The following is a 14,119-nucleotide window of genomic DNA, read 5'->3' as shown; positions in this document are numbered from 1 at the left end:
CCATTTCCCAGCACTAGGCTTGTAGCTTTGTATGCTTTATGTTGTTTATTCATGTTCCTTGCTACCTATGTCTCCATTCTCATTGCCAGAGCCTTTCCAAGATTTCACCAGTAATGCAGGATCATCTCTTTCCTGCAGGTCACAGGGCAGATGGTGGGAAGGGCAAATATTTGGGCAGCTTGGCATTAGTGAGATGTCAACCACCACCTCAGCAATAAAGCTCAGGACCAATGATAACCTTCTCAACCTGCCATCAATTAAGGCCCTTCAGTGGTCAATTAACAGTGGCTTAATGGTCTTGGGCTTCCTACAACCTGATTCCCTGCCTTTCCAAAAGGCGAGGAAAGTGGCTACTTCCCCAACAGGGAATCCAGGATGGCTTGTCTGCAGGATGAGGTGGGGGAAGAGGGAGGGTTACTTCATTCACCCCAATCTAGGGGCAGGGGTCTGGCTATTGAAAGCAAACCCTTGGTTCCGATTCCCCAGAAACCCCTCCTAATCACCTCAATGTCCCCCAGATAAACAGTTATCTTGTCACCGACACAGTTCCTCATGGCTGCACAATCCCCAGTTACACTCTCCAGTTCCCAGCCGGCCTCTAACTGGCCAGTATCTTCAGGCAGGACTGGATTTCAGTGTCAAGGTTTCCAATTGGCCAAGAAATCTACTGACTAGCACTCAAGTGGCCGATTGGGGCTTGATCCAGTGGGGTTTCTCACTGGGGGACCAGAGGGATGAGTGACCGAGTTGATCCCTGAAGACACCCACACCCCTTGTTTAGCGCAGGGGACACTAAATCTAGCCCATCATCTTAAATAGTGATAAGGGTAACAGCCTCAAAAACCTAACAGACTAACTGAGTTCAGAGAGTTTGAAATGATTTGGAAAAGGCATGAGAAACATCTCAATTTTAATAATTGAATTTTTTTTTGTTCCCTGACTCTCTCGGTGATGTGCTTATGTATACTGCACATTGCTTTGTAGTTATCTTTGTATTCTCCTTTCCTACCTCACTTAACTTCTACTGCACACATTCTGACTGCTGCATGGTTATTTATACAAACAACACTACATTATATATAAAATAAACGGATTAGGCAGGAATTCAATTCAGTATATTCGCTAATATTAATAAAGTGCAGTCATGACGCATTTGAGATGACAGGCTGCTGCTTTGCTCCCAGCTATCTGTTATCCTATATTTAGATACCCACTACATTTATAGTAGACAAATGTTCATTGAAAGTGTCTGTGTGATAATTGCTTTTGCCTCTGGGCTCAGTCACATCACAGTCCAGATATTTCACGGATGACATTTACCATAATTTGTCTTTTGAAAGTGCAAAGTCATAAATGTCCTTACAACGTGAGCTCATTCATTGATCAAGAACGGTCGCTGGTCTAATGACTGTTGTGTGCCAAGTATCTTACAGGCCACAGTTGCCCCTGAATTATCTCACATCAAGTTCTGCTCACCTCTTCACCTACATTGCTCTGGCTCACTAGTACTTCCAGTTTAAAGTCCTCATCTTCCTGTATAAATTTTCTGCTTCATTCTTCCCGATCTCAGGAGTCTTGCGCTCCAAGCCTTGAGTCCACATTCCTCTAATCAAATTTCTTCGCACTTCCTTTCCCCTTATCATTGGTGGTTGTGCCTTCAACTACCTTGGCCCCACGTTCTGGGATTAAATGACAATATAGTGCTCTCCTAGCATCTTACATGCAAGAAGTCAGACACAAACAAAAAGAATAGGCTTGAAACAGAACAAACTGAATGTCTTTTCCCTCTCAGTATCACAAGAGATGGCAACAGAGTCACCATTGACCAGAACTGATCTGAACTAGCCATATCAATATGGCAGCTATATGAGCGGGTCAGGGGCTAAGAACCTTGCAATGAGTAATTTACCACCTGTCTTCCCAAAGTCTGTCCACTTTCTACAAGGCACAAGCCAGGAATATCATGGAATACTCCCCATTTTCTTAGATGAGTGCAGTTTGGACAACAATCAGGAAGTTTGACACCATCCAGGACAAAACATCCCATATACAAAAACAAATTTGCTGGAAAAGCTCAGCAGGTTGGGCAGCATCTGTGAAGGAAAAAACAGAGTTAACGTTTCCAGTCCGCTGACCCTTCCTCAGAACTGATGGTGGCTGGGAAAACGTCAGTTTATATACAGAAAAAAGGGAGGGGAATAGGGTAGGGAGTAAACGATAGGATAGAGCCTAAAGAAAGAGAAGAGCAGTTGGACAGACAAAGAGTCCCGCCAGAGAGAGGAGCAGAACTTCTTCAAGGTAGGCATGTGGCAGTCTCATCCATCACCTGCAACATTCGGTCCCTTCACCACTGACACTGGTGCAGCAGTGTGTACCCTCCACAAGATGCATTGTAGCAACTTGACAAGACTGCCTCAACAATCACCATCCTGAATTGGAACTATATCACCATTCCTTCACTGTTACTGGTTTAAAATCCTGGAAAAGGCAACTAGGGATGGATAACAAATGCTGGGCTAGCCAGTGACTCCCACTCTCCTGTGAATGTATAAAGAAACAAGCAGCATGTGTACCATATGGAATTCATCCAACTGAATCAATGACTGATATTAAATGATTGATTTCTTTTAGTTCTTTTAATATTTTGAGGACATCAATCAGCCGGAAATGATGCCACATATCATATATTGCAGAGATAAAGCAGAGGAGTGGCAATTATAGGGAGCATTTCCCAAATAATGGGAAGTAGCACTACGTTAGAGGCATGCCAATCTGGTAGATATTCCAAATGAGAGCTAAGTGGCACAGGTAACTACAGATCTAGTAGCTGTACATCAATTCTACGAGAAATAGAGTAATTAATTATCAGGAGGACAGTCAGAATAGCAACAAGATGGTATGGAGCAATCAGTATCAACAATGCCTAATCTGCAATTCCGAAACTACAGCAGAAAACAATGGATAGTGTTGGGAGAGGACCTTCTGGGAGGATTTGCTGCCACCTAACCTCATGAAATGTTAGTCTCTGGGACTTACTCATATTCAGTGGTGAAGGATTCACCATGAACTAGACTTTGGCAAAAGAGACCATTCTCAGTAACAAGAAGTTTATTACCCAGTAGCGAGGTTACATTAGTTGAAAACTGGTTAACTATATTAACACTCAGTAACAGACAGTTATCTCCTAAGAGATAGTAACTATTCCATGCTACATGGCTATAGACTGTTGAACTGACTTAATAGCTGACAGCAAATTAGAAATACTCAGAACTGACAAGCTTATCCCATTCATTTACACATCTGTGTGCGGAGCTATTCCAGAACTTCTCAGCTAAACTTTTCAGGCCAAGGGAGCAGAGACATCCCCTCACCCTAAGGTGATACAGTTAGTGCTCAATCACCATCACCAAACCATCACCTACACTAAACCAAATTCAAACTGAGCAGAGGTTGTAGCTGGGAGCATGCTGTTTGGCTCAGTTCCACATTATGTGTGGGTGGTCCATTTTACCTCACTGGGCTACACAGGGAACACAATTTTCTTAGAATTCATAGAGAAATAGAGTCTCTACAGTATGGAAGCAGGCCATTCAGCCTATCGAGTCCACACCAACCCTCCAAAGAGCATTCTACCCAAACCCACATCCTACCCTATCCTTACAACCTTGCACATCCCTGTACACTAAGGGCAACTTAGCATTGCCAATTCACCTAAACCTGCACTTGCCTGTACACTAAAGGCAATTTAGCATGGCTAATCCACCTAACCCCGCACAGCTTTTGACTGCTGGAGGAAACCAGAGCACCTAGAGGAAACTCACACAAACATAGAGAGAATATTCCACACAGACACTTGCCTGAGGGTGGAATCAAATCCGGTCCCTGGTGCTGTGAGGCACCAGCGCTAACCACTAAGCCACTGTTTTCCCCAAAATATTGGTATTTTGATTACACAAAAAGACCAGGATATAGAAACTGACAAGACAGAATATCCTATTGCTACAATTTTCTTGCATGTTACACACTGAAATAGTCACCACCTTCTTACCTCATTAAAATCTCCGACCCTGGGAATGTGATTCTTCCTGGTCTTGCCGAGGACTTTGCCAGAGTTAGAAATCACTACCGCAGTGTTCCACAGTGTGTCCCCATGAAACTCATCCCGCTCCAAGATTGGTGACACCACGACCAGGTTATATTTTCTTGCAAGCTGCAGGAGGAGGCACGAAACAGTGCTTAGAGGAAGAAAGACAGGGAAGGAAAAACAAATGTCTTAAACAAGGCGGATGAAGGGTTATTATCGATTTGGTTTGTAGCTCTTGGTTTTAGGTCAAAAGCTTAAATGAGAGTCAGCTTTTGAAACTGTCCCCCATATGTCTTAATTCGATCATTTATAACATCAATATGACAATATTTGAAACAGATGCAGTACTAGATATGATTCCATGCTCCCATCGAATGGGACAATGAGATTGCACTATGACCATCATCCATGTACAATTCTCAGTCTCAGCTCTGTTAACAGGATGTCAGCATTGCTGGCTACAGCAGCATTTATTGCTCATCCTGACAAGGTGATTGTGAGCTGCCTTTTTGAATTGCTGAGGTCCATGCAGATTGTAGACTTTTGTAGCGGTTTGATGCTACTGAGTCATGCTGTGCCATTTGAGAAGGCAGTTAAGAGTCAATCACCTTACCATGAGTCTAGAGTCACATGTAGGCCAGATTAGGTATGGGCAGCAGATTTCCTTCCCTGATGGACATTCATGAACCTTATGGGATATTATAACATTCCTGTGGTTTCACAGTCACCATTAATGAGACTAGCTTTTCATTCCAGGTTTACAGTATTTACAACCAGCTTTTGTTTTTGCACTCCTAACATTTCAACTCCGAATTTACTTTCCCATAAGAAAAGCAATTGAAGAGGGGTTGCAATAAAATCCTATTGCCTGCCTTTAGCCTACCATGCTCAAAAATTATTTTACTTACTCTTAATAACTTATGAAATCTTAAGAACATACTAAGACTTTCCACTGATCTCCTGCTTACCACCATTCTCTATCACCACTTCCCCAGATTCTTCCATTTCCTCACACTTGCCACTCTGCTCTCCTGAACTCTCGCTATGAGTGACAGCAGTGGCGAGATGCAGCAAGACAGGGGAGGTGACTAAGGGAGCAAGGAAGATTGTGAGTGGATATAAGGGAGGGGGGCAGGAAGCAATTAGTGAGAGAGTTGGTGAACAGGAGAGGCGGTGAATGGGGGAACAGTGAGAGATGGAGAGAGTGAGAGAGGAGGAGGGGTAAAAGACAGAGAGGAAGTGAGGTAGGGGACAGGGGAGGGAGAGAAAGTGGCAAAGCTTATTTTTAAATAAAGTCTGAGAATGCTCAGTCAGTGTGCTGAAATGAAATCGGAAGCATGACTATTCTGGGGATGTCCTAACGTGAAAACACACGATTAAAATGCACTTAAACCTGAACTTAATGCAGTTTAAATTCCTTAGTTGTCAAGGTGAGATCTGATCTCTTGTTGTTGATCATTAGCCTAGACCCATGAATGAGCAGTCCAATAATATAACAAGATCACCGGTGTAGTGTACTGCTGCAAGCCAGTAAGGGCTCCTTACCACTGTTGTGATGTCTGAGATTTGGGAATTGTTTCTTTATATGTGGACACCCACCACAGTTAATCCTGATCTGTTCTACCCTCATGATTTAACACAGATACAGTTATGGGGTTTTTACCTTTAGCAGGAAATTTGTGCCCAATGAGGTGATACTTATGTTATCTCACATTTCATAAGAACCAGACGTAGGTTATGTACCACTGAAGGATTCAATAGATATTTGTGACAGCTCCTGGAGTCTTCATATATTTCAATCAAAGACACTGCATGTTTGCACTAGTACTGAGTAATTAGGTTACAAACAGTTGCATGCTCTCTCAGTTTAACATGCTGCAAGCATCCCCAGTAAGATTGTGCCTGAGACCTTTATACCATCAGGACAAACGGCATGATATAATAATATCGTAAGTACATCTCTTAGATATATATTGCATATCAGCTGTAAGACATAACCCAACAACCTGAAGCCTCATGAGAATAGAGAAGAATAGGTCTCCACACCACTCTGCATCTTTCTTAGCTAAAGATTATCAGATCAGTGGGTGTACAATCAGGAAAGCAAATTTGTCAGAGTCACTAATAAAATACACCATCAATCAATATAAACCAATAGATGTCATATCACCCTCAGGGTAAGTACCACTATGGTTCAAATCACTCTATATAAGATTTACAATCTTCATCCTCTTTCACCGGAGATAATGACCACCTTGAGTTGGTGGTATATCCAAATCCAGCAAGTGATATGCTGCAACAAGATAACATTTGTTCCTTCACAGGAAGTGAGTAGGTACACTGGATTGGAATTATCTGTATTTATCTCATGTACAATATGCTTTGAACTGTCAGGTTTGCTCGAGAACAAATCCCGCAAATGCGATTTTCTTTAAATTAATGAGGCATTGCTTTCAATGCCTTTGATACATCTCAGAGAGCTAACATAGGGCTCTGAATGCCTGTTGATCTGGATTCCCAGCAAGAATTAGCAGCTTCAGGAAAGGAGGGAAGGCCTTCTTCCAATCTATATTTACTCAGCTTCATCAGCTGATCTCAGTAAACCCGTGACACTCTGCATGTTAAGAGTTGCATTTCAGGATGATATCCAGAATCGATTACAAAGTCAACATTTTCCATAGCAGCAATATCCCTCACAACAAATAATTCTTGTCATTGTTTGTAGAGTCAAATGCTTAACAGAAACTTCTATTTACATCTCACAGGGTGTGGAGCTGGAAGAGATTACAGGGAGGGATGAGGCCATGAGAAGATCTGAAAACAAGGAAGAGAATTTTAGAATCAAGACATCGATTGACTGGGAATCAATGTCGGTCAGCAAGCACAGGAGTGATAGAAGAATGGGATTTGGTGCGAGTTGAGACCTAGGCAGCAGAGTTTTGCATCAGCTTAAATTTATCAAGAATAGAACATGAGAGAACAGACCAGGATTGAGTTGGAATAATACAGGCTTGAGGTGATGAAGGCATGGTTGAAGGTTTGAGTAGTAGGTGAACTGGGGTCAGTATTACAATGTCAATGTACTAACTCTGGGTTTCCATAAACCCTAACAGCTACAGCAGTTCTAGAAGCCAGATGAACCCCACCTTCTCGAGGGTAATTAGAGATGGGGATAAATGCTAGCCAAGCTAGTGATGCCTACATTCTGTGAACAAATGAAAGAAAGATAGCTTCACTCTAGAAAAGGACCATGTGATGCACGAAAATTCCTTTCTGATGGTTCCTTTAACTCTCAGTCAGGGAAGCTATAAAATCCAATGCTAAGCTGCACTCTGAAAAAGTGAGCCAAATTGACTCAAGAAGCCTCAACAAAGTTACACCCCTAAATAGAGGGTTCTTTGGAGATGATTCATGGACCAGATTGATTGGCAAGTGAAAGCTATAACAATGTTATAATTGGCACTGGATACACCATTTTAATAATCTCAGTCAAAGTGAAATATGGGAACTGTATGGAAATGATGTGTCTTTCCAACATAAGGATCAAAAAATTGTCTCACTGTTAAACGCACGTCGAGATATACGGGCATTTGCTTACCTGCCAAATGCCTTCCCACTTCTGTTTGCTCTCTCTGAAGACGCTGAATCTTGATCCCAAAAGCTTTCTCCTGGCTATCCATTAGTGAACCTACACAATTTGTCATAGGACTATGCAACTGTGGAGTTACATATACTGACTTCAGCTGGCTGTTGAAAGTTGATTCTTGCTTGCTTACCGTGCTGGCATTAATTGTCTATCGCCAATTGCTGTGTACAGCTGTTTGGTTTGTTAGGCCATTTCTGAGTCAACCTTGTTGATCTGGCACTGGACTGGTTAAGGATCAGGTATATACAGACATATATGGGTACAGACAGCAGGCTTCTGCACTTCTCTGAAAGACATTCATGAACTATTTGGGGTTCTATGCTAATTTGATTGCTTCAAGGTCACTACCACTAATGGGTTTCAGAGTGAATTCAACATGTGAAACTGGCATACTGGAAAGTGACAAGATACAAGAGTGTATTGGATGATTATTTGGATAGAAATAGTGTGCAAGGAAATGGGGAGAAAGCAGGAAGTGGCTAAGTACTGATACTCATTTGAAAAGCCAGCAGACATGCGGGTTGAATGACTTCCTTCTGTGCTATAAGAAATTCAGTGATTCTGTTGTATGGATTGTTCAATACAAGCTTGTGTACACACACGTGTGCACACATGCACGCAGTCTTGCTTCTGAAACATTTACCCGTTTGCTCTCTTTTTCAGGAGCTTTGAGGTTTCTGCTTATTTTCGGCATTTTCTGTTTACATTTAATGGAGGAATTGCATCCTTGCACAGTTAAAAGAGAAAAGGTCTTTACTGCCACTGAACAACACATCGAGTGGTTTACACAATGCTGTGCTATGAGAGATGTGCAATTAGACCAATAAACTACTCAAAAACAAACACTCATAATGTCACTCACACCTATAGAACGCTTAAAGATTGATCCTGGGTGAAGTAGTGGAGTGTTACTGGCGCCACAGACACCATATCCTCTGACCACCGTATCATGTCTACGGCAGTTAACAAAGATCTGACTACGAATCACATTTTCCAAATTTTGATTCACAGCCCCTGGAGGTTGTGGCAGCACCAGTGAATATCTAAATGTTGCTTAAATCTTACAACAGTTTCTGACTCAACCATCCTTCCAGATAGTGAGTTCCAAACTTCAATCACCCTCTGACTGAAAACATTTCTCAACTCTCCTATTAGTTTCTATCCCTTCCCTTAAATCAATACTCCCTGGTTATTGACGCCTCAACTAATAGAATATCTTCAACATCAGGAGGGGACAGACTGCAAGACAGGGAAGTTAAAAAAAATCTCTGCTGCACTAATCACACTGCATCTCCTCAAATTTCTGCTGCCTTTATACACTGCTCCATTCTGTCACAGGCTGGAGGTGGTTTGCAAGATTGACTCAGGCTGAGCAAATCAATATGTCAGCCTCACTTGACAGAGGGTTATCTCAATGTTCCAACAAACATCCGGATTTTATTGCTTAGGTTTCCATCTTATCCTCTGTCAGTTGAGTGGTGCTAAAGAGTCAGATGGCCTCAAGGAAGAAAATAAGACAGTAAATTATTTTCATAGTGCTAAGAACATTGGGGCTTGTGGGATGTGCAATCAATTAAAATTAGTGGAGGCTCAAGAGTCATTTATCTCAATTTTCCCAAGTATCGGTCAAAGTAACTGTACATCCAGAAAATTATAGTTGAAGATTTATTTTTAATTCCCTATTATGAAAGGCATTACTCTCTCCCTATTACTGAACTCAATAAGATAACCTAAAACCAAATGAGATGAAATGCTCAGAACAGGGGCTAAGTACAAAATTTCACTTGTACTGTTGGAATCTAGTTAAACTGGAAGCTGCTTTCTCACAGCAATATTCAGAGACAAGGACTCCGTATTACGGGATGGTAGAGGAAGAGTGGTAAGTAATGGGAAAATATCCACAAAGCAGCAGGAATGTTTGGGGGGAGGGGGGCTGGGTCATATGATCACACAAACAAGGAGCAGCAGGAGACCATTCAGCCCCTTAAGCATGCTCTGCCATTTAAATAAATCATGGTTGACCTGACTGTAACTTCAAATCCACATTCCATCCTACCCAATAACCTTTCACCCCTTGCTCACTGAGAACTTACCTATGTCTGCATTTAAAAAAATATTGATGTACATTGCTTCCTTCACCTTTTCAGGAAGAGTGTTCCAAAGATGGAATTTTACAGCAGCACCTCATCATCGTTTCTCCTTATCAGTTTCCATAAGAACATATGAAACAGAACCAGAAGTAGGCCATTCAGCCCTTCAAATCTGCTCTGTATCCTATAAAATTATGCTTGATCTAACTTTGGTCTTAAATCCACATTCCTGCCTATTCTCCAAAACCCTAGACCACTTTAGCCATCAAAAATCTGTTTAACTTGGCATTTACTTAGGGAAGGCGATGGCCTAGAGGTATTATTGCTAGACAATTAATCCAGAGACCCAGGTAATGAATCCTGCCACAGCAGATGGAAATTTGAATTCAATTTTTAAAAAGTCTGGAATTAAGAACCTACGGATGACCATGAATCCATTGTCAATTGTCGGAAAAACCCATTTTGTTCACTAATGTCTTTCAGGGAAGGAAATCTGCCATCCTCCCTTGGCCTGGTCTGGCCTACATGTGACTCCAGACCCACAGCAATGTGGTTGATTCTCAATTGCCCTCTGAAATGGCCAAGCAAGCTATTCAATTGTACCAATCGCTACAAAGTCTCAAAGAAATGAAACTGGACGGATCGCCAGGCTTTGTCCTAGGCACCAGAAAAGACAAAGGCAGAAACAGCCATGTCAACCCTGCAAAGTCCTCATCACCAACATCTGGGGGTTAGTGCCAAAATTGGGAGAGCTATCTCACAGACTAGTCAAGCAACAGCCTAACATTGTCATACTCACAGAATCATACCTTACAGACCATGTCGCAGACATCGCCAGCACCATCCCTGGATATGTCCTGTCTCACTGGCAGGACAGACCCAGCAGAGGTGGAGGCACAGTGGTATACAGTCGGGAGGGTGTTGCTCTAGGAGTCCTCAACATTGACTCTGGACTCCATGAAGTCTCATGGCCTCAAATTAGACTAGGAAACTTCCTGCTGATGACCACATACCGCCTTCCCTCAGCTGATGAATCAGTACACCTCCATGTAGAACAACACTTGGAGGAAGCACTCAGGATGTGAAGGGCACAAAATATAATTTGGATGGGGGGATTTCAGTGTCCACTACTAAGAGTGGCTCGGCAGCAGTACTAGTGATCAAACTCATCAGGTCCTAAACTGGGTCTGTGGCAGGTGGTGAGAGAACCGACACAAGGGAAAAATAAACTTGACCTCATCCTTTACCAGTCTACCTGCTGCAGTTGCATCTGTCCATGACAGTATCAAATAAGAGCAACCATTGCACAGTCCTTGTGGAGACGAAGTCCCGCCTTCATATCGAGAATACTATCCATCGTGTTGTGTGGCTCTGTTGCCGTGCTAAATGGGACAAAATTGGAACAAATCTAGCAACTCAAGACTGGGCATCCATGAGGCACTGTGGGCCATCAACAGCAGCAGAATTGTACACCAGCACAATCTGTAACCTCATGGCTCGGCATATTCCCCACTCAACCATTACCGTCAAGCCAGGGGATCAACCCTAATTCAATAGAGATTGCAGGAGGGCATGCCAGGAGCAGCACCAGGCATACCTGAAGATGAGGTATCAACCTGGTGAAGCCACCAAACAGGACCACTTGCACACCAAACAGCGAAAGCAGCAAGTGATAGACAGAGCTAAGCAATCCCACAACCAACGGATCCGATCTAAGTTCTGCAGTCCTGCCACATCCTGCCGTGCATGGTGATGGTCAATTAATCAACTCACTGGAGGAGGAGGCTCCACAAATATCCCCATCCTCAATGATGGAAGAGCCTAGCACATCAGTGCAAAAGATAAGTCTGAAGCTTTCACAGCAATCTTCAGCCATAAGTGCCGAATGGATGATCCATCTCGATTTCCTCCAATGGTCACCTGCATTTCAGATACCAGTCTCCAGCCAATCCAATTCACTCCATGTGATATCAAGAAATGGTTGGAGACACTGGATACTGCAAAGGCTCCGGGCCCTAAAAACATTCTGGCAATAGTACTGAAGACTTGTACTCCAGAACTTGCCGCTCCCCTAGCCAAGCTGTTCCAGTACGTTACAACACCGGCATCTACCCAACAATGTGGAAAATCGCCCAAGTATGTGCTGTATGTAAAAAGCAGCACAAATTTAACCCAGCCAATTACTGCCCCATCAGTCTACTCTGGATCATCAGCAAAGGGCGGCACGGTGGCTTAGTGGTTAGCACTGCTGCCTCATAGCGCCAGGGACCCGGTTCAATTCCACCCTTGGGCGACTGTCTGTGTGGAGATTGCACGTTGTCCCCGTGTCTGCGTTGGTTTCCTCCAGGTGCTCCGGTTTCCTCCCACAGTCCAAAGATGTGCTGGCTAGGTGGATTGGCCATGCTAAATTGCCCGTAGTGTTCAGGTGGGTTATAGGGGGATGGGTCTGGGTGGGATGCTCCAAGGTTTGGTGTGGACTTGTTGGGCTGAAGGGCCTGTTTCCACACTGTAGGGATTCTATGATTCTATGAAGTGATGGAAGGTGACGTCGACAGTGCTATCAAGCAGCACCTACTCAGAAATAACCTGCTCAGTGACGCCCAGTTTGGGTTCCGCCAGGACCACTCAGCTCCTGACCTCATTACAGCCTTGGTTCAAACATGGACAAAAGAGCTGAATTCCAGAGGTGAGGTGAGAGAGGCAGCCCTTGACATCAAAGCTGCACTCGCCCAAGTGTGGCATCAAGGAGCTCTCACAAAATTGGAATCAATAGGAATCCAGGGGAAAATTTCCACTGGTTGGAGTCATTCCTGATACATAGGAAGTTGGTTGTGGGTGTTGGAGGTCAGTCGTCTCAGCTCCGGGATATCTCTGCAGGAGTTCCTCAGAGCAGTGTCCTAGGCTCAACTATCTTCAGCTGCTTCATCAATGACCTTCCCTCCATCAGGGTCAGAAGTGGGGAAATTCGTCGATGATTACACAATGTTCAGCACCATTTGTGACTCCTCAGATACCGAAGCAGTCCATGTCCAAATGCAACAAGATCTGGACAATATCCAGGCTTCGGCTGACAAGTGGCAAGTAACACTCACGCTACATAAATGCCAGGCTATGACATCACCAATAAGAGACAATCTAACCACCACCCTTTGATGTTCAATGGTGTTACCATCACTGAATCCCCAGTATCAACATCCTGGGGGTTTATCATTGATCACAAATTCAACTGGACTCACTACATAAACATGGTAGCGACAAGAGCAGGTTAGAGGCTAGGAATACTGCAACGAGTAACACTGTCCATCATCTACAAGGCACAAGTCAAGAGTGTGATGGATTACTCCCCACTCACCTGGATGAGTACGTTCCCAACAACACTCAAGAAACTTGAGATTATCCAGGACAGAGCAACCCGCTTGATTGGCACTATATCCACAAGCATCCACTCCCTCCACCACCGACGCTCAGTAGCAGCAGTGTGTACTATCTACAAGATGCATTGCAGAAATTCAACAAAGATCCTCAGACAGCACCTTCCAAACCCACAACAATCTAGAAGGACAAGGGCAGCAGATATATGGGAACACACCACCTTCAAGATCCCCTCCAAGCCACTCACCATTCTGACTTGGAACTATATCGCCTTTCCTTCACTGTCACTGGGTCAAAATCCTGGAATTCCCTCCCTAAAGACATTGTTGGTCAACCCACAGCAGGTGGACTGCAGCAGTTCAAGAAGGTAGTTCACTACCACCTTATCAAGGGCAACTACGGACAGGTAATAAATGCTGGCCACCCAGTGATGCCCACATCCCACAAGAGAATAAAAAAAAATTAATGTCTATATGGTTTTGGAGTAGATCTATAGCTCGGGTTGTGGGTGTTGAGGTTGGTTGGCTCGCCGAGCTGGTTTGTTGTTTTGCAGACGTTTCGTTACCGTGCTTGGTAACATCCTCAGTGCAGCCTCCGATGAAGCGTCGGTGTGTTTTCCCGCCTGGTTTTTAAACTCTGGGGTCCATTGCGATGGATTGCCTCACTTCCGGGTTTCCTCCGTAATGGAATGTATATGGGGTCGAGTTCAATGTGTTTATTAATAGCATGCTTCGTGGAGTGCCATGCTTCCAGGAATTCTCGTGCTTGTCTCTGCCTAGCCTGTCCCAGGATCTTGGTGTTGTCCCAGTCGAAGTCGTGGTTCTCCCTGTCCGGATTGAGATGAGTGAGTATTGGTCGTGTCTTTTTGTAGCCAGTTGGTGTTCATGTACTCTTGTTGTTAGTTTCCTTCCTGTTTGTCCGATGTAG

General features: G+C 43.7%; 1 protein-coding gene across 3 annotated transcripts in view; it reads right to left on the bottom strand.

The window, feature by feature from the left end:
• The window catches only part of upb1 (ureidopropionase, beta), a 129,945-nt gene that overhangs the window by 38,475 nt on the left and 77,351 nt on the right, over positions 1-14,119 (bottom strand). For all 3 annotated transcript variants that reach the window (XM_048611786.1, XM_048611785.1, XM_048611788.1), the window contains exon 5: positions 4,049-4,210. In XM_048611786.1, the coding sequence (XP_048467743.1) occupies positions 4,049-4,210 (162 nt within the window). The remainder of the gene's footprint in view (positions 1-4,048; positions 4,211-14,119) is intronic.

This window comes from Rhincodon typus, chromosome 24 (genome assembly GCF_021869965.1).
Source record: "Rhincodon typus isolate 14 chromosome 24, sRhiTyp1.1, whole genome shotgun sequence".
NCBI lineage: Eukaryota > Metazoa > Chordata > Chondrichthyes > Orectolobiformes > Rhincodontidae > Rhincodon > Rhincodon typus.
The sequence above is the reverse complement of the archived record's forward strand: the minus strand, read 5'-3'. Positions and strand labels throughout refer to the sequence as shown.